At 28.9% G+C, this 20,590-nt stretch overlaps 2 protein-coding genes across 2 annotated transcripts; both read right to left on the bottom strand.

Moving 5' to 3' along the window:
- Positions 1-114: 114 nt before the first annotated feature.
- On the bottom strand, positions 115-8,858 carry LOC116851908 (thyrotropin-releasing hormone-degrading ectoenzyme-like). The gene is made up of 13 exons (XM_032831827.1): positions 8,678-8,858; positions 8,061-8,343; positions 7,683-7,864; positions 6,807-7,286; positions 5,562-5,748; positions 5,206-5,365; positions 5,034-5,115; positions 4,065-4,417; positions 1,941-2,212; positions 1,534-1,727; positions 1,069-1,371; positions 909-981; positions 115-714 (listed from the first exon to the last, which is right to left on the bottom strand). The coding sequence occupies exons 2-13, from the start codon at positions 8,325-8,327 to the stop codon at positions 568-570; spliced, it is 2,700 nt and encodes an 899-aa protein (XP_032687718.1). The 5' UTR covers positions 8,328-8,343; positions 8,678-8,858; the 3' UTR covers positions 115-567.
- Positions 8,859-10,415: 1,557 nt separating this feature from the next.
- Positions 10,416-19,164, bottom strand: LOC116851905 (thyrotropin-releasing hormone-degrading ectoenzyme-like). Its single transcript, XM_032831818.1, has 13 exons — positions 18,977-19,164; positions 18,358-18,640; positions 17,981-18,162; positions 17,096-17,575; positions 15,852-16,038; positions 15,496-15,655; positions 15,324-15,405; positions 14,368-14,720; positions 12,233-12,504; positions 11,820-12,013; positions 11,351-11,653; positions 11,191-11,263; positions 10,416-11,005 (listed from the first exon to the last, which is right to left on the bottom strand). Exons 2-13 carry the CDS (start codon positions 18,622-18,624, stop codon positions 10,847-10,849), a joined length of 2,712 nt encoding a protein of 903 aa, XP_032687709.1. The 5' UTR covers positions 18,625-18,640; positions 18,977-19,164; the 3' UTR covers positions 10,416-10,846.
- Between the last annotated feature and the right edge of the window lie 1,426 nt (positions 19,165-20,590).

The raw sequence follows: 20,590 nt of genomic DNA, 5'->3' as shown, positions 1-20,590 counted from the left end.
GCTAAGTTCTTAAGTTCACCTACGATCAAAGCGATTGCCATTAAAAAATATTCTGAGATACTGCAATTAATGCCAACTAGGAACAAGGATAATGCCAGTAAGAACAAGGAGATCTAAGAGCTACTGCAGAAAAATTTATTAAATAATAATAACAAAAAAACAATTTCAGTTCAACGTACATACATAATTCTACAGTTACAAAGCACGTATGTACCAGTCTGTTTTAAAATAATTCTCATTTATTCGTTAATATATCTACACACTTCAAATAAGTTCCCCTGAACGTATCTAATGAACGATTTTCTTCCATCACAATAAAAGAGTAAATCTTATTTTACATCAGATATAGGTTTTATCTAAATGTTTAATGTTATAAGAAGCCAAGGGTCACATATCATATTTTATTATTCTTAATATTAGAAATTGTTTATTACGTTGGACACGCATTTTTAATGATAACTGCAATTGCATAGTGATTATTTTGATTGTTATTGTGATTAGAATATTGATTTGATCCGGAAAACAATAATGACGACGTTTTTTAAACATTTCCGATTATTCAATTACTCAATTAAACTCTTGAAACTTGTCCTTCACTTTTATTAGATATCTTTTTCGGTATGTAATTAATTTGTTGATTGATTCCAGAAGATTTATAAATACCTGAAAACCTTCCTTAGCTGGAGAGTATAACCACTCAGCATGTTCTTTTATCTGTAACAGTTAATTCAGTACTTAAGATGTTACAACTCTGTCGACATGACAATTGCAGCTCAACACAAAAATTTATTTTTAATATATAAAATAACGTAATATACACAATGTGCACAGAGTAGCATAAAGTGCTTAAATAGAATTATATTTGTGAATAATAAACAACTTAAGAGATTTTAATTTATAAAATTTACCATGTCGAGGTCCTTTAATGAGTAAACATTCATAATCATATCATGTAATAAAGTGGCAGCAGGGAAATCAAACCTGCAAAATTACAAGAAGTCAGATTTAACTTTAGTAGATACTGTTACATTTCCTTAAGAAAAGCAACTCCGTCACGAAAAATAATACCTGATTACAATTGCACTATAATTATCGATCACGTAACGTAACACCATATTTCTGCTAATATGATTTTTCACAATTTTACGACATATTGGTCTCATAAATAGATCTGTTTTCGAGAAATAACCCGGCTGTAGCATTAATCGTAAGTAATGCACGATAATCGCACTATTTTCAGTACATGACAAATATTCCAGAAGCATCTTGTTATTATAATTTATAGCTTTATCTAAAATATTGTCCCATACATTTAAATCTATTGTCTTCAACCCATCACAAATTATCCATTCTTTCAACATTGCCGGAATTCTGAAATATATGAAAAAAAATGAATATTTATGTGAGTATAAGGAAAATTTAGCATTTGAATATTTCTTATTCGTTTAGCGAAAAACTTATATCAAATACTACAGTTTGGCCACATACTTCATAAAATGTATTGAGAGTATATGTGTGGATGATGATAATTACCTGTCCAATTCATCACGATGATTTATATAGATCATCAAACGATCTAAAGCGGCATTTCGACATACTGAGTGACCAAGTTTGCAGGCCCACTTTCGTACTAAAAGTCTCAATGATTTTGTCATTTTACCATCCTGTATAATGTTTTCGTATCCTATTTTGTTAAGTACTCCATCCAGAAGTCCCAAAAAGTGTTCCTAAATATTTACGTTATATAACGTTAATACTGTCATGTCATCTTTTTACTTAAGAAAGCGTCATTTTTGTGTAGATTGGTACAACATGCGCAAAACTCTTTTAGATTTACAATGTGATTAATTTGTTATATCATAACATTGTATTCCTTTTAGACAGCAGTCTACATGTCCTAACGTCTGATAAACGTTACCCATAAAATTTCTTTTACTCACCTTGATATGATTACTCTCAGGGAATTTAAAGTAAGATGACATATCTAACAAAATGTTAAACATAGGATACCATGCTATAAAATCTGTGTCCTTCTTTAAATGCTTAGTGAGTTCGATGAAGGTAGAACCTTTGAGTTTCCTTATTGTTGCGAAATAGTACGCATCATTTACCAGTTGAGCGCGAGTAATGGGAGATATGTTTGAGGTATTATTTTGCATGTAAGTTGATATCAGTATCCAGTTTTTGTCATCGTAGTTAACACGATAATAACCTGTAAAAAGGGAAATTTTATTAGATTATTTTATCATTATTTTATTATTATTTTCTACTTTTATGACTCTAACATTTATTAGATCATTACATTTTATTAGATTATTTTAGTGTTGTTATTAACGTGTTAAATACTTTGAATTACATATATCGAGAAATATTTTATTAGGATTATTCCACTTCTACCTCAAATATACATTTTATTAGGATTATTCCACTTCTACCTCAAATATACATGGGTGAAAAGTTTCAATAGAAATGATTATATCTTAATGGGATTTATGGAACGATCGGAAATTTTTAAATATACAAAATGTTTGGTACAAGGTGCGTTTAAGAGATGAGCAAGAAAAGCACATTAAACTGAATAGGAGAATTTCCTGTACTATTCCACAAATAGGGAATGTTAACATGATTATTGCGTCGTAGATCACTGTAAAATTACTGATCAAGCCGATAGTTATTTTCACTTTAAATCAAAACGTCACGGTGAAATATTTTTGTAATTGCTTCGGCACAAGTTATTTAACTAATAAAATGTGTTTCTTAATGTAACATTGTTGGACGCCGATAACGCGCGCGCGCAACAACGTGTATGGGAATCATGCTTAAGTGGTTCGATGCAAAGCATATGTAAATAACAATTAGAATGCATTTGAGAATGACTAAATTTTACGCGGTGAGATAAGATTTATAGGGATGTTTGAAGGACATTTAATACATAATTTTCCTGTTTAACTTGAACTGCTTTACATGCATCTAAACATTTTGGTTGAATTTTCAGATAACCTAATGTTTATATGTATGTCTATATATATGTACATATGTGTGCCTACAAGGTATTCCATTTTAAATGATGCATTAACATTTCTTAAAACTCAAAGCATCCATAGAAAAATATTTCAAACAAAATTTACATTGTTTTAAGGGGAATGTATTATTGTATCACTTACTTGACCTTCAGTGACCTCGTTAGAGTCACGTCAAAGTCAATTTGATATTTCTAAAAATTGTCATCTGACTTTTCCAATATAAATTATTTTCTTCAATCATTCTGCGTATCATTCTTTCTCATTCTGCGTCTAAAAGTAGTAGACGAGATATTTTATTTTTTGTACTTAAAAGTAGAAGAATAAAATGTAAAACATTTCAGGAATCATTCATTTTTTTTAAATTGAAAAAATGAATGATTTCTGAAATGTTTTACGTTTTATCCTTCTACTTTTAAGTATAAAAAATATAATATTTCATAAATTTTTTTTTGATAAGCACATCGTAATATTTTCATACACAGAATAACAGACAACAATGATTATTTTGAGAGAAATGTAGAAAAACTCAAACAAAATTTTGCTGCACTCTACAAATTTGTTAATGTACTAGAGTATAAAAATTAATATCGCCGATCAATTTTTATCATTATTTTACGTACGAAGTATAAGAGTGAAATTATCGAGAAATGAATAGTTTACTAGATATTTTATATTTTGTATTTGAACTTATAAAAATAAAATACAAAGTACCTTAGAAAGTATTTTCGACGACTCACCTTTGGTACTTTTGTATGCAGAATAATCGGAGGTCATAATCGATTTATATATTAATTTGTATTAAACATCTATGTAATATTGCTTAAAAATATCAAGTTGACCTTTACGTGTTTATAATAAAGTCATTGAAGGTTAAGCGAATAAGGCATCCCCTTTAAAACGCTATAAATTTTGTTCGACATACTTTTTGGATAGAACACTTAATTTTTGAGGAACCCTATTACATTATTTAAAATTGGGCACCTTGTATAGAATCGTCATAAAAGGAATAACATAGTACAGTAAATATATATGTGCAGTTACCTGTTTGTTCTGGATTAACTATGACGAAATAATCTGTAGGACTATACGATTTATCATACCCTGACTTTACGGTAGTATTCACGTATGTCGAATCAAGCCAAAAAACATCCGAGTCATTGTAAGAATTGTAAGTAAATTGCGTAATGTAATTGACAGGTACTATCCATTCACTATTGTCAACCCATTCATATAATGAATAAACAGATATAGTTCGCTGTTCGCTATATCTACGTAGGATCATTAGCTCGGGGTGGTGTTTTATTGTTAACCATGTATTCATTATTTCTTTTATCCTATAGCGGCTTCTGTTTTGTAGATAATAATCTTCCAATATAGTCCATATATCCTTTGTACTAACAATATAACAAACACGGCATTTTTAAATATTTGACGTTTAGAGTTCGCTTTTATACACACGTACACACACACACACACATAAAAACACACACACACACACACACACACACACACATATATGTATATATGTATGTATAAATGATATTTAAGCAGGGCGTATCAAAACCATATCCTTTAACTATTTAACTATTGATATCATTTAGTATATGTTCATGAAACAATGACTATTACGGCATCATAACTGCATATACCTAATCAGTTTAGGATATGCTGCCATGAAATGCTTGCATTTTTGGATGTGTCTCATATAAACAATAACTGAGGATATAAACATAATATTCTGGCAAATAAACGAACCACGACTGAGTGAGTAACGTTAAACGATGTATAATTTCATACGTGTGCTTGGCACGATGTAAGCAACTCTGTCAGTCTGTTGTATAAATTTCAAAATGCACTACAGAGAGTTCAGCAAATTCAGTTTCTTATAGCATGTCCGTCTATGTGCATGTCAGAAAGCATGAAATTGGATGTTGGGTAACGCTAACTTCATAAAAATTTAATGGAAATGAAATATAAGATCAGAAGGTTATATTTCTATCACTTACTAACCGTTCGTGTACATATCTCCTGATGGCTTCGTTGAAAACATCGCGATTGTAAAGTTGCAGTAGCATGCGAATCAGAGCGAATGCTATGTTGTTGTAAATGTTGAAACATATAATATTAAATAAGTTACGAATAATCAGAAAAATATATTTATTATATATTTATTCAACCTCACCTTTCTTATGATAGAGGAGAGGATAAAGTAATCCATCAATTCCATCACTATTCTTAGACTTGCTTATAATAGGTTCACTTTCTAAGAGCATGTCGATATTTAGAGTGGGCTGAATAATTTTAACCACAAACAGTTCCATTAATCGATGTGATGACCATACCTGGAAACAACGAGTTGTAGCAATCTGTTTATCATAATTTATTACAATACCAAAAAAATGTTTTAATTAACAGAATAAATAAGTGTAATTTTGTTCTTAATATGATACGTTTCTAAGTGTTTAGATGTATTCAAGAATTAACTATTAACAACGAAACTTTATTTGCAATTTACTAATGCTAATGATAAAATGTAACCTGGTCCATGATGTAATAGCCGCAGAATGATGCAAATATTTCGTTCAACCATACATAATCATTTCCTAATTGCGGACTGACAACACCAATAAATAATTGACGTGCCATTTCGTATGATACTAACGTTATAACATCAACAAACTGACCCGGAAAATCTAAAATTTCATCGAACGTAATGTCTTTTTCCCTGTAAATGGAAAGAAAATTAATTTATTGAACGTTATTATCACATTAATGTGTATAATTCAAAATATCTCCGAACAAACATCTTCTTCGTATATGTCCTTTCTTTTCCTATTCTCTACTCTTTTCTTATTTTATTACTTCCACTTTTTTGTTAATTATAACTGTCTATTCCTAATATTATTTGTGAAAAAATAATTAAAAATACAACATAATTGTCTCCATTTTTTTGCGCAATAACATTCTAAAAACATCATATGTCCACATATTATGTTAAATATGATATTCTACTGGTGAAAAAATAATAGAGAACTGTCGAAGTTTTAGTATATTGTAACGCATGTGATGCGAAAAGAAATTCGACGTATGTATTCTCAATACTTTAAAATTTTTTAATGCAATGATATGCAAATTTCTCTAAGCCGGTAATATATTAGACTTTTCGTACACTGTGAGAAAAATTACCTTAAAATCAATAAATATTTCTTTGATGGGTGCCATTATTTATTTAAATCTAAATTCTCTTTATTTAAACCAATATTGTTTACTTAAATCAGGTAGACAATATTTGTTTTAAATAAAAAGAATTTAGATTTAAGTGAATATGTTAATGGCACCTATTAAAGAAATATTTAATGATTTTAAGATAATTTTCCCTCAGCGTATATAATGGCTATTAATCATCACTAATAGGAACATAATAAGAGATATTTAGTCAAATTGAAATTTTTGGGAAATAATTGATAAAGTAAAATTCGAACAGTTAGAATAACCTGTTATATATTATCTTGCCAATAATATATTATATAATGATAAACTGTCTATAATTTGGTTATATTACATGACTTAAAAACATTTACAAATATAAGGATTTGTGGCAATGTTTGCCAATTTGCTCCATACAAGGAATTTTAATATTAATGTTGTCTATTAACAGTATTGCGCGTCTATGTACGATGTATTCAACTTGGGCACAAATAAATACGTGTTATCGAATTTCAGTGTATTAAGTATTCCTTGTGATGTTAACGTAGCAATATTTTTAAGATGATTATTACATACCTGTAAACAACAAGACCGGGTGCACCTGTTGACTTCATAGGACTATTTGGAAGTACGACATGGTTAATTTCTGGAGAGAGGTTCGACGTGTCTATTTTCATAGAGTTAAAAAAAAAAGATGTCACCATTTTTGCCTTTTCTAGTACGTAAGTGAATTCCTTATCCGCATCTATTTTGCGCCACATATAATGTATGTCTCTGTTTTCATATTCCCTCACAATATCATTGATTATCAAAAATCCTATTAGATGAGTAGGCTTCGAAACAAATTTTTGGTACTTTATCAATCTTCTGCCAAATTTTAGCGTAAACAATGGACGATGTATAAAGGAAGAAGACTGTTTGGGTATGCTTGAAAGAACCTCGTAATTTGCAGGAACCTGGATTGAGATGTTGTAAGTTGCTTTTACCCTCGGATCGTCCCAGCATGGAAATAATACTCGTATCGTGTTTGGTGTGTAGAGATTCGTGAGCATCCAACTGTCATATTGCAACAAAAATTGTTTAATAAGGATAAATATTTTGCTGTTTTAAGACTGATCTAGTTAGCTCAATATTGATATAGTCTTTCGTATTAAATAAGTGTTTTTATTATCTTTATGCACTTAATACTTTGTATAACGTTTTTAGCTTAGTATTATGCCGAAAAGATTTTTAGTATTAACTATAATTTTGAACTTTAGATATATAATATCTGTTTATTAATATCGTAGTTGTTTTTCATTATATACAGATATCTGACAATTCGCTATGCAGCCGTAAACAAGTAAATCGGTCACGTCAAAATAAAAGTTTATGCACGAAAATTTAATATATTATTGTCAGACACCTCGTACATATAAACCTGTAATTCAAAATACGTTATCCTTTACTTACTTTTGATTATTCCAAGTAGGATAAAATATTTCCTCGACATGTTTATTTAAAACGGATCTGTAAGCTATTTCAAAATTATATTTTCCTTTATCTAGCATTTTGTCAAACTGTAAAATTAAGATTTCTTTCTTCTCACAAAATTGGAAGTCGGTCACTTTATAAGATGCACTATCTTGTTCATCCTTTAACAATGAATTAACCATAATAATTTTGATACACAAGACGTGAAAAGAAACTACGGTAAATATTAGCAAAAAGGGATCCTGTTTTAATGACATTAACGTTGACATATAAAATATTTGGCATATCGCTTTGGAGGATTTTTATTTATATCAAACATAAATCAAAGTCATTGGGGCGAAGTATATTTTGGTTTACCTCTATTCCGTAACCGTATCTCGATTTTGCATGTAGGATTATGTCCTTTATTGGTTTCTTGACTTCAATCAATATATTCGTGTACCCTAACAACATTCTTTGTTGTGGTCTTATTTTAATATGAACATCATATCTTATTGGCATTACTTCAAAGATGTTTAAATTTTCAGAAACGAGCAAACATTTTGTTATATTCCTGGCGTATATTTTACTAGCTATCGGGACAATAAATTTCAGAACGATTCCAAAAAATAATATCAATTTCATTTTTGCCCCTATATATCTGCAAAAAAATATTTATCCCTTATATAAATAGAATGATACATACACAAAAAATACACGTGTCACCATCGTTCCGTAATTCTGTATTTTGCACGACAAAGAAGCAAGAAAAAAGAAAAGCATTGGGAGCATTGCGATAGTGAACGTCTAAAGGGAAAAATAATATATATATATATATATATATATATATATATATATATATTTTATGACTTAATATGTATATACATATTTCTAATAAGTGTATTTCCTAATATGCTCACTCTTAATTTTTGAATAATTAAAAAATATGCGTGATGTCTGTTTCTTGAAAGTATACTATTAATATTAAAACTTACTGTGTAATCTATTTTCACAAAATAACGCATATAGTTTTTTCTGCAAGGTGCCTAATTGCCGAAAATTTGCACTAGTAAATTTTTTTTTGCAATAATTATTGCCTTAAAAAGAATAATTTGTGAATATTGTATCTTTTTCTCTCTCGACGGATCGTTTAAAACAAACGACGATAACAGTATCTGATATATTTATATGTAAAAACTAAAGTAAAGACACTAAACTATTGTCGTTATACGTAAGAAATGTCGTCCATCAGTAAACATGTACGCGCAACCTACGAAAGTAATACATACAAAACATCTTCTCCGATAAACGATTCGTCTCAGGAAATTTGTGTTTTCGACGGTAAACATTCTTTCTTGGACGTGAATTATATAGATAACGTATATAAAAAAAAATATTTAAATAAAATGCGATGACTAATGCAATTAAGAATTTTGACACCACAGTAGTTTTAACAATTTTTTAAAAATTTGTCATAATTTTAACCTTCGTTAAGCTTTAATTTCTTTTATTTCCTATAAGCTTGTTTCATTCTGTTCATTTCAAATATTAGTCTTTATCAAATGTATTATGTAGATATCTATCCCTCAAATATACGATCATAATAGCCAGATTATCAGCCAAGTTTTGTATATATTTGAAAATATTTATACATATTTTTAGATTGTAAAATACTTATGCAGAATATATAATATGTTTGTGAAATTACAGAAAAGATGTAATTTATGGAATAATAATAACAGTAACGAAAAAATGATTATAGCAAGTAGCTCTATAGTAACAAAACAGTACATCGATAATAATTTCTTGCTTTCTAACCTTCTCACTTTTTCCATAATATATATCCTTACTTTTTTTTGTAAGTATTTTCCAATATGTCAAATAAAGAACAACTTGTATTTATAGCGTGTTTGGCATAACGTGTGCATCTATTTATATGCTGGTAAAATTGGTCAAACCGAGTGAAAAAATCCTATATAATTTTCCAAACGGCTATCCTCAGTTTTAGATGTTAATTATAAAAAATTTAGCAAAATTGACCGAATTTAATTCGAGATTTGAATGTTGGTAATCTTTTGGCACGTCGGGTAGTGCATAATGCTAAAAGAAATAAAGATTGCAATCTTTTAATGGTGGAATGCATTAGGCGTACATATTTACTAGTTTTATTTTAATTAATTTCTTAAAAATCATTATAGTGTTTGGAAAAATAATATGAGAAATCTTCGAACAGATTTTATGACGAATTCTATCTGCACACGAATAAACATACGTGTTGCGTGAAACATGTTCTACATATACAAATGTATATTATATGTATTTTGCATATAAATATTTGTTATTATAAAGAGAAGGATCGCAATTGTTTTAGAAATTGTGTCATTTAGAAAATATATCTTTCATGACAATTGCTATTTAGCAAACGATTATTCTAAAAATAAATGTTTGCAATGCAAACATAAGAATAAATATGTGCTCCACGAATATGTTAGTTTTTGTTATCAAATCTAAATAATGTATAATAATATCTTTCTTTTCAAAACAAGCCATGTAATTTAAAAGTTATTTATTTTGGCAATCAATTCTCTCACGAAAAACGGGCTGCCAAATTCTTAAGTTCACCTACGATAAAGGCGGTCACCAAACATGAGATGATAAAATATTCTAAGACACTGCAAGTAATGCCAACTAGGGACAAGGATAATGCCAAGAAGATCAAGGACAACTAAAAGCTGCTGCAGAAATTAAATTTATTAAATAATAATAACAAAGAACAATTTCAGTTCAATGTACATACATAGTTCTACAGTTACAACGCACGTATGTACCAGTTAGTTTTAAAATAATTCTCATTTATTCGTTAATATATCTACTCACTTCAAATATGTTCCCCTGAACGTATCTAATAAACGATTTTCTTCCATCACAATAAAAGAGTAAATCTTATTTTACATCAGATATAGATTTTATCTAAATGTTTAATGTTATAAGAAGCCAAGTATCACATATCATATTTTACTATTCTTAATATTAGAAATTGTTTACTACGTTGGATACGCATTCTTAATAATAACTGCAATTGCATAGTGATTATTTTGATTGTTATATAGAATATTGATCTGATCCGGAAGACTATAATGTTGATGTTTTTTAAACATTTCCGATTATTCGATTACTCGATTAAACTCTTGAAACTTATCCTCCACTTTTATTAGATATCTTTTTCGGTATGTAATTAATTTGTTGATTGATTCCAGAAGATTTATAAATACTGAAAAACCTTCCTTAGCTGGAGAGTATAACCACTCAGCATGTCCTTTTATCTGTAACAGTTAATTCGGTACTTAAGGTGTTACAACTCTGTCGACATGACAATTGCAGCTCAACACAAAAATTTATTTTTAATATATAAAATAACGTAATATACACAGAGTAGCATAAAGTGCTTAAATAGAATTATATTTGTGAATAATAAACAACTTAAGAGATTTTAATTTATAAAATTTACCATGTCGAGGTCATTTAATGAGTAAACATTCATAATCATGTCATGTAATAAAGTGGCAGCAGGGAAATCAAACCTGCAAAATTACAAGAAGTCAGATTTAACTTTAGTAGATACTGTTACATTTCCTTAAGAAAAGCAACCCCGTCACGAAAAATAATACCTGATTACAATTCCACTATAATTATCGATCACGTAACGTAACACCATATTTTTGCTAATATGATTTTTCACAATTTTACGACATATTGGTCTCATAGATTGATCTGTTTTCGAGAAATAACCCGGCTGTAGCATTAATTGTAAGTAATACACGATAATCGCACTATTTTCAGTACATGACAAATATTCCAGAAGCATCCTGTTATTATAATTTATAGCTTTATCTAAAATATTTTTCCATACATTTAAATCTACTGTCTTCAACCCATCACAAATGATCCATTCTTTCAACATTGCCGGAATTCTGTGAAATATATGAAAAAAAATGAATATTTATGTGAGTATAAGGAAAATTTAGCATTTGAGTATTCCTTATTCACGTTTAGCGAAAAACTTATATCAAATACTACAGTTTGGCCACATACTTCATAAAATGTATTGAGAGTATATGTGTGGATGATGATAATTACCTGTTCAATTCATCACGATGATTTATATAAATCATCAAACGATCTAAAGCGGCATTTCGACATACTGAGTGACCAAGTTTGCAGGCCCACCTTCGTACTAAAAGTCTCAACGATTTTGTCATTTTATCATCCTCTATATCGTCTTCGTATCCTATTTTGTTAAGTACTCCATCCAGAAGTCCCAAAAAATGTTCCTAAATATTTACGTTATATAACGTAAATATGTAATACTGTCATGTTATCTTTTACTTAAGAAAGCGTCGTTTTTGTGTAGATTGGTACAACATGTGCAAAACTCTTTTAGATTTACAATGTGATTAATTTGTTATATCATAACATTGTATTTCTTTTAGACAGCCGTCTACATGTCCTAACGTCTGATAAACGTTACCCATAAAATTTCTTTTACTCACCTTGATATGATTACTCTCAGGGAATTTAAAGTAAGATGACATATCTAACAAAATGTTAAACATAGGATACCATGCTATAAAATCTGTGTCCTTCTTTAAATGCTTAGTGAGTTCGATGAAGGTAGAACCTTTGAGTTTCCTTATTGTTGCGAAATAGTACGCATCATTTACCAGTTGAGCGCGAGTAATGGGAGATATGTTTGAGGTATTATTTTGCATGTAAGTTGATATCAGTATCCAGTTTTTGTCATCGTAATTAACACGATAGTAACCTGTAAAAAGAGAAATTTTATTAGATTATTTTATCATTATTTTATTATTATTTTCTACTTTTATGACTCTAACATTTATTAGATCATTACATTTTATTAGATTATTTTAGTGTTGTTATTAACGTGTTAAATACTTTGAATTGCATATATCGAGAAATATTTTATTAGGATTATTCCACTTCTACCTGAAATATACATTTTATTAAGATTATTCCACTTCTACCTCAAATATACATGGGTGAAAAGCTTCAATAGAAATGATTATATCTTAATGGGATTTATGGAACGATCGGGAATTTTTAAATATACAAAATGTTTGGTGCAAGGTACGTTTAAGAGATGAACAAGAAAAGCACATTAAACTGAATAGGAGAATTTCCTGTACTATTCCACAAATAGGGAATGTTAATATGATTATTGCGTCGTAGGTCACTGTAAAATTACTGATCAAGCCGATAGTTATTTTCACTTTAAATCAAAACGTCACGGTGAAGTATTTTTGTAATTACTTCGGTACAAGTTATTTAACTAATAAAATGTGTTTTTTAATGTAACATTGTTGGACGCCGATAACGCGCGCGCGCAACAACGTGTATGGGAATCATGCTTAAGTGGTTCGATGCAAAGCATATGTAAATAACAATTAGAATGCATTTGAGAATGATTAAATTTTGCGCGGTGAGATAAACTTTATAGGGATGTTTGAAGGACATTTAATACATAACTTTCCTGTTTAGCTTGAACTGCTCTACATGCATTTAAACATTTTGCTTTAAATTTTCAGATAACCTAATGTTTATATGTTTGTCTATATATATGTACATATGTGTGCCTAGAAGGTATTCCATTTTAAATGATGCATTAATATTTCTTAAAACTCAAAGCTTCCATAGAAAAATATTTCAAACAAAATTTACATTGTTTTAAGAGGAATGTATTATTGTATCACTTACTTGACCTTCAGTGACCCAGTTAGAGTCACGTCAAAGTCAATTTGATATTTCTAAAAATTGTCATCTGACTTTTCCAATATAAATTAATTCCTTCAATCATTCTGCGTATCATTCTTTCATTCTGCGTCTAAAAGTAGACGAGATATTTTATTTTTTGTACTTAAAAGTAGAAGAATAAAACGTAAAACATTTCAGAAATCATTCATTTTTTTAAATTGAAAAAATGAATGATTTCTGAAATGTTTTACGTTTTATCCTTCCACTTTTAAGTATAAAAAATAAAATATTTCATAAATTCTTTTTTTGATAAGCACATCGTAATATTTTCATACACGGAATAACAGACGACAATGTCGTTGTTTTGAGAGAAATGTAGAAAAACTCAAACAAAATTTTGTTGCACTTTACAAATTTGTTAATGTACTAGAGTATAAAAATTAATATCGCCGATTGGTTTTTATCATTATTTTACGTACGAAATATTATAGTGAAATTATCGAGAAATTAATAGTTTACTAGATATTTTATATTTTGTATTTGAACTTATAAAAATAAAATACAAAGTACCTTAGAAAGCATTTATTTTTCGACGACTCAACTATGGTACTTTTGTATGCAGAATAATTGGAGGTCATCATCGATATATATATTAATTTGTATTAAACATCTATGTAATATTGCTTAAAAATATCAAGTTGATCTTTACGTGTTTATAATAAAGTCATTGAAGGTTAAGCCAATAACATCATAAGGCATCCCCTTTAAAACGCTATAAATTTTGTTTAACATACTTTTTGGATAGAACACTTAGTATTTGAGAAACCCTATTGCATTATTTAAAATAGGGCACCTTGTATAGAATCGTCATAAAAGGAATAACATAGTACAGTAAATATGTATGTGCCCTTACCTGTTTGTTCTGGATTGACTATGACGAAATAATCTGTAGGACTATTCAATTTATCATACCCTGACTTTACGGTAGTACTCTCGTATGTCGAATCAAACCAAAAAACATCCGAGTCATTGTAAGAATTGTAAGTAAATTGCGTAATGTAATTGACAGGTACTATCCATACACTATTGTCAGTCCATTCATACGATGAATAAATAGATATAGTTCGCTGTTCGTTATATTTACGTAGGATCGTTAGCTCGGGGTGGTGTTTCATTGTTAACCATGTATTCATTATTTCTTTTATCCTATAGTGGCTTTTGTTTTGTAGATAATAATCTTCCAATATAGTCCATATATCCCTTGTACTAACAATATAACCAACACGGCATTTTTAAATATTTGACGTTTAGAGTTCGCTTTTATACACACGTACACACACACATATATATATATATATATATATATATATATATATATATATATATGTATGTATAAATAATATATAAGCAGGACGTATCAAAACCATATCATTTAACTATCTAACTATTGATATCATTTAGTATATGTTCATGAAACAATGATTATTACGGCATCATAATTGCATATACCTAATCAGTTTAGAGTATGCTGCCATGAAATGCTCGCATTTTTGGATGTGTCTCATATAAACAATAACTGAGGATATAAACACAATTTCTGGCAAATAAACGAACAACGAATGAGTGAGTAACGTTAAACGATATATAATTTCATACGTGTGCTTGGCACGCTGTAAGCAACTCTGTCAATCTATTGTATAAATCTCAAAATGCGCTATAGAGAGTTCAGCAAATTCAGTTTCTTATAGCATGTCCGTCTATGTGCATGTCAAAAAGCATGAAATTGGATGTTGGGTAACACTAGCTTCATAAAAATTCAATGGAAATGAAATATAAGATCAGAAGGTTATGTTTCTATCACTTACTAACCGTTCGTGTACATATTTCCTGATGGCTTCGTTGAAAACATCGCGATTGTAAAGTTGCAGTAGCATGCGAATCAGAGCGAATGCTATGTTGTTGTAAATGTTGAAACGTATAATATTAAATAAGTTACGAAGAATCAGAAAAATATATTTATTATATATTTATTCAACCTCACCTTTCTTATGATAGAGGAGAGGATAAAGTAATCCATCAATTCCATCACTATTCTTAGACTTGCTTATAATAGGTTCACTTTCTAAGAGCATGTCGATATTTAGAGTGGGCTGAATAATTTTAACCACAAACAGTTCCATTAATCGATCTGATGGCCATACCTGGAAACAACAAGTTGTAGCAATCTGTTTATCATTATTTATTACAATACCAAAAAAATGTTTTAATTAACAGAATAAATAAGTATAATTTTGTTCTTAATATGATAGGTTTCTAAGTGTTTAGATGTATTCAAGAATTAACTATTAACAACGAAACTTTATTTGCAATTTACTAATGCTAATGACAAAATGTAACCTGGTCCATGATGTAATAGCCGCAGAATGATGCAAATATTTCGTTCAACCATACATAATCATTTCCTAATTGCGGACTGACAACACCAATAAACAATTGACGTGCCATTTCGTATGATACTAACGTTATAACATCAACAAACCGACCCGGAAAATCTAAAATTTCGTTGAACGTAATGTCTTTTTCCCTGTAAATGGAAAGAAAATTAATTTATTGAACGTTATTATCACATTAATGTGTATAATTCGAAATATCTCCGAACAAACATATTCTTCGTATATATCCTTTCTTTTCCTATTCTCTACTCCTTTCTTCAATTATTACTTCCCCTTTTTTGTTAATTATAACTGTTTAATATTATTGTGAAAAAATAATTAAGAATATAACATAATTCTATCCATCTTTTCTATGTAATAACATTTTAACAACATCATATGTCCATATATTATGTCCAATATGATATTCTACTGGTGAAAAAATAATAGAGAACTGTCGAAATTTCAGTATATTGTAACGCATGTGATGCGAAAAGAAATTCGATGTATGTATTCTCAATATTTTAAAATTTTTTAATGCAATTATATGCAAATTTCTCTAAACCGGTAATATATTAGACTTTTCGTACACTGAGAGAAAAATTACCTTAAAATCAATAAATATTTCTTTGATGGGTGCCATTAATGTATTTATTTAAATCTAAATTCTCTTTATTTAAACCAATATTGTTTACTTAAATCAGGTAGACAATATTTGATTTAAATAAAAAGAATTTAGATTTAAGTGAATATGTTAATGGCACCTATTAAAGAAATATTTGATAATTTTAAGATAATTTTCCCTCAGCATATATAATGGCTATTAACCATCACTAATAGGAACATAATGAGAGATATCTAGTCAAATTGAAATTTTTGGGAAATAATTGATGAAGTAAAATTCAAACAGTTAGAATAACCTGTTATATATTATCTTGCCAATAATATATTATATAATGATAAACTGTCTATAATTTGGTTATATTACATGACTTAAAAATATTTACAAATATAAGGAGTTGTAGCAATGTTTGCCAATTTGCTCCATACAAGAAATTTTAATATTAATGTTGCCTATTAACAGTATTGCGTGTTTGTGTACGATGTATTCAACTTGGGCACAAATAAATACGTGTTATCGAATTTCAGTGTGTTAAGTATTCGTTGTGATGTTAACGTAGCAACATTTTTAACATGATTATTACATACCTGTAAACAACAAAGCCGGGTGCACCTGTTGACTTCATAGGACTATTTGGAAGTACGACATGGTCAATTTCTGGAGAGAGGTACGACGTGTCTATATTCATAGAGTTAGAAAAAAAAGATGTCACCATTTTTGCCTTTTCTAGTACGTAAGTGAATTCCTTATCCGCATCTATTTTGCGCCACATATAATGTATGCCTCTGTTTTCGTAATCCCTCACAATATCATTGATTATCAAAAATGCTATCAGATGAGTAGGCTTCGAAACAAATTTTTGGTACTTTATCAATCTTCTCCCAAATTTTAGCGTAAACAATGAACGATGCATAAAGGAAAAAGACTGTTCGGGTATGCTTGAAAGAACCTCGTAATTTGCAGGAACCTGGATTGAGATGTTGTAAGTTGCTTTTACCCTCGGATCGTCCCAGCATGGAAATAATATTCGTATCGCGTTTGGTGTGTAGAGATTCGTAAGCATCCAACTGTCATATTGCAACAAAAATTGTTTGATAAGGATAAATATTTTGCTGTTTTAAGACTGATCTAGTTAGCTCAAGACTAATGTTGATATAGTCTTTCGTATTAAATAAGTGTTTTTATTGTCTTTATGCACTTAATACTTTGTATAACGTTTTTAGCTTAGTATTATGCCGAAAAGATTTTTAGCATTATCAATAATAATTTTGAACTTTAGATATACAATATTTGTTTATTAATATCGTAGTTGTTTTTCATTATATACAGATATCTGATAGTTCGCTATGCAGCCGTATACAGCTAAATCGGTCACGTCAAAATAAAAGTTTATGCACGAAAATTTAATATGTTATTGTCAGACACCTCGTACATATAAACCTGTAATTCAAAATACATTATCCTCTACTTACTTTTGATTATTCCAAGTAGGATAAAATATTTCCTCGACATGTTTATTTAAAACGGATCTGTAAGCTATTTCAAACCTATATTTTCCTTTATCTAGCATTTTGTCAAACTGCAAAATTAAGATTTCTTTTTTCTCACATAATTGGAAGTCGGACACCTTATAAGATGCACTACCTTGTTCATCCTTTAACAATGAATTAACCATAATAATTTTGGTACACAAGACATGAAAAGAAATTGCGGTAAATATTAACAAAAAAGGATCCTGCCCTAATGACATTAACGTTGACATATAAAATATTTGGCATATCGCTTTGAAGGATGAAATTTATATCAAACGTAAGTCAAAGTCATTGGGGCGAAGTATATTTTGGTTTACCTCTATTCCGTAACCGTATGTCGATTTTGCATTTAGGATTATATCCTTTATTGGTTTCTTGACTTCAATCAATATATTCGTGTACCCTAACAACATTCTTTGTTGTGGTCTTATTCTAATATGAGCATCATATCTTATTGGCATTACTTCAGAGATGTTTAAATTTTCAGAAACGAGCAAACATTTCGTTATATTCCTGGCGTATATTTTACTAGCTATCGGGACAATAAATTTCAGAACGACTCCAAAAAATAATATCAATTTCATTTTTGCCCCTATATATCTGCAAAAAAATATTTATCCTTTATATAAATAAAATGATACATACACAAAAAATACACGTGTCACCATCGTTCCGTAATTCTGTATTTTGCACGACAAAGAAGCAAGAAAAAAGAAAAGCATTGGGAGCATTGCGATAGTGAACGTCTAAAGGGAAAAATAATATATATATATATATATATATATATATATATATTTTTTTTTTTTATGACTTAATATGTATATACATATTTCTAATAAATGTATTCCCTAATATGCTCACTCTTAATTTTTGAATAATTAAAAAATGTGCGTGATGTCTGTCCCTTGAAAGTGTACTATTAATATTAAAACTTACTGTGTAATTTATTTTCACAAAATAACGCATATAGCTTTTTCTGCAAGGTGCCTAATCGCGTACGCTAAAAATTTGCACTAGTAAATTTTTTTTGCAATAATTATTGCCTTAAAAAGAATAATTTGTGAATATTGTATCCTTTTCCCTCTCGACAGATCGTTTGAAACAAACGACGATAACAGTATCTGATATATTTATATGTAAAAACTAAAGTAGACACTAAACTATTGTCGTTATACGTAAGAAATGTCGTCCATCAGTAAACATGTACGCGCAACCTACGAAAGTAATACATACAAAACATCTTCTCTGATAAACGATTCGTCTCAGGAAATTTGTGTTTTCGAAGAAAAACATTCTTCCTTGGAAATGAATTATATAGATAACGTATATAAAGAAAAAATATTTAAATAAAATGCGATGACTAATGCAATTAAGAATTTTGATAGCACAGCAGTTTTAACAATTTTTTAAAAATTTGTCGTAATTTTCATTAAGCTTTAATTTCTTTTATTTGCTATAAGCTTGTTTCATTCTGTTCATTTCAAATATTAATCTTTATCAGATATGTTATGTGAGGTATCTATCCCTCAAATATACGATCATAATAGCCAGATTATCAGTCAAGTTTTGTATATATTTGAAAATATTTATATATATTTTTAGATTGTAAAATACTTATGCAGAATATATAATATGGTATAATATAAAAGAATATATAATATAAAAGATATAATTTATGGAATAATAATAACAGTAACGAAAAAATGATTATAACAAGTAGCTCTAAAGTAACAAAACAGTACATCGATAGTAATCTCTTGCTTTCTAACCTTCTTACTTTTTCCGTAATATATATCCTTACTTTTTTTTATAAGTATTTTCCAATACGTCAAATAAAGAACAACTTGTATTTATAGCGTATTTGGCATAACGTGTGCATCCACTTATATGCTGATAAAATTTGTCAAACCGAGTGAAAAAATCCTATATAATTTTCCAAACGGCTATCGTCAGTTTTAGATGTTAATTATAGAAATTTAGCAAAATTGACCGAATTTAATTCAAGATTTGAATGTTGGTAATCTCTTGGCACGTCGGGTAGTGCGTAATGCTAAAATAAATAAAAATTGCAATCTTTTAATGGTGGAATGCATTAGGCGTACATATTTACTAGTTTTATTTTAATTAATTTTTTAAAAATCATTATAGTGTTTGGAAAAATAATATGAGAATTCTTCGAACAGATTTTATGACGAATTGCACATGAATAAACATACGTGTTGCGTGAAACATGCTCTGCATATACAAATGTATATCATATATATTTTGCATATAAATATTTGTTATTATAAAGAGAAGGATCGCAATTGTTTTAGAAATTGTGTCATTTAGAAAATATATCTTTCATGACAATTGCTATTTAGCAAACGATTATTCTAAGAATAAATGTTTGCAATGACATCTGCTTCACGAATATGTTAGTTTTTGTTATCAAATCTAAATAATGTATAATAATATCTTTCTTTTCAAAACAAGCCATGTAATTTAAAAGTTATTTATTTTGGCAACCAATTCTCTCACGAAAAACAGGCTGCCAAATTCTTAAGTTCA

The sequence above is a fragment of the Odontomachus brunneus genome, unplaced genomic scaffold (assembly GCF_010583005.1).
Source record: "Odontomachus brunneus isolate Ranch 3 - 2012 unplaced genomic scaffold, Obru_v1 Obru_scaffold_196, whole genome shotgun sequence".
Lineage (NCBI taxonomy): Eukaryota > Metazoa > Arthropoda > Insecta > Hymenoptera > Formicidae > Odontomachus > Odontomachus brunneus.
Note: the sequence above shows the minus strand (reverse complement) of the source record. Positions and strands in the feature narration are given on the sequence as shown.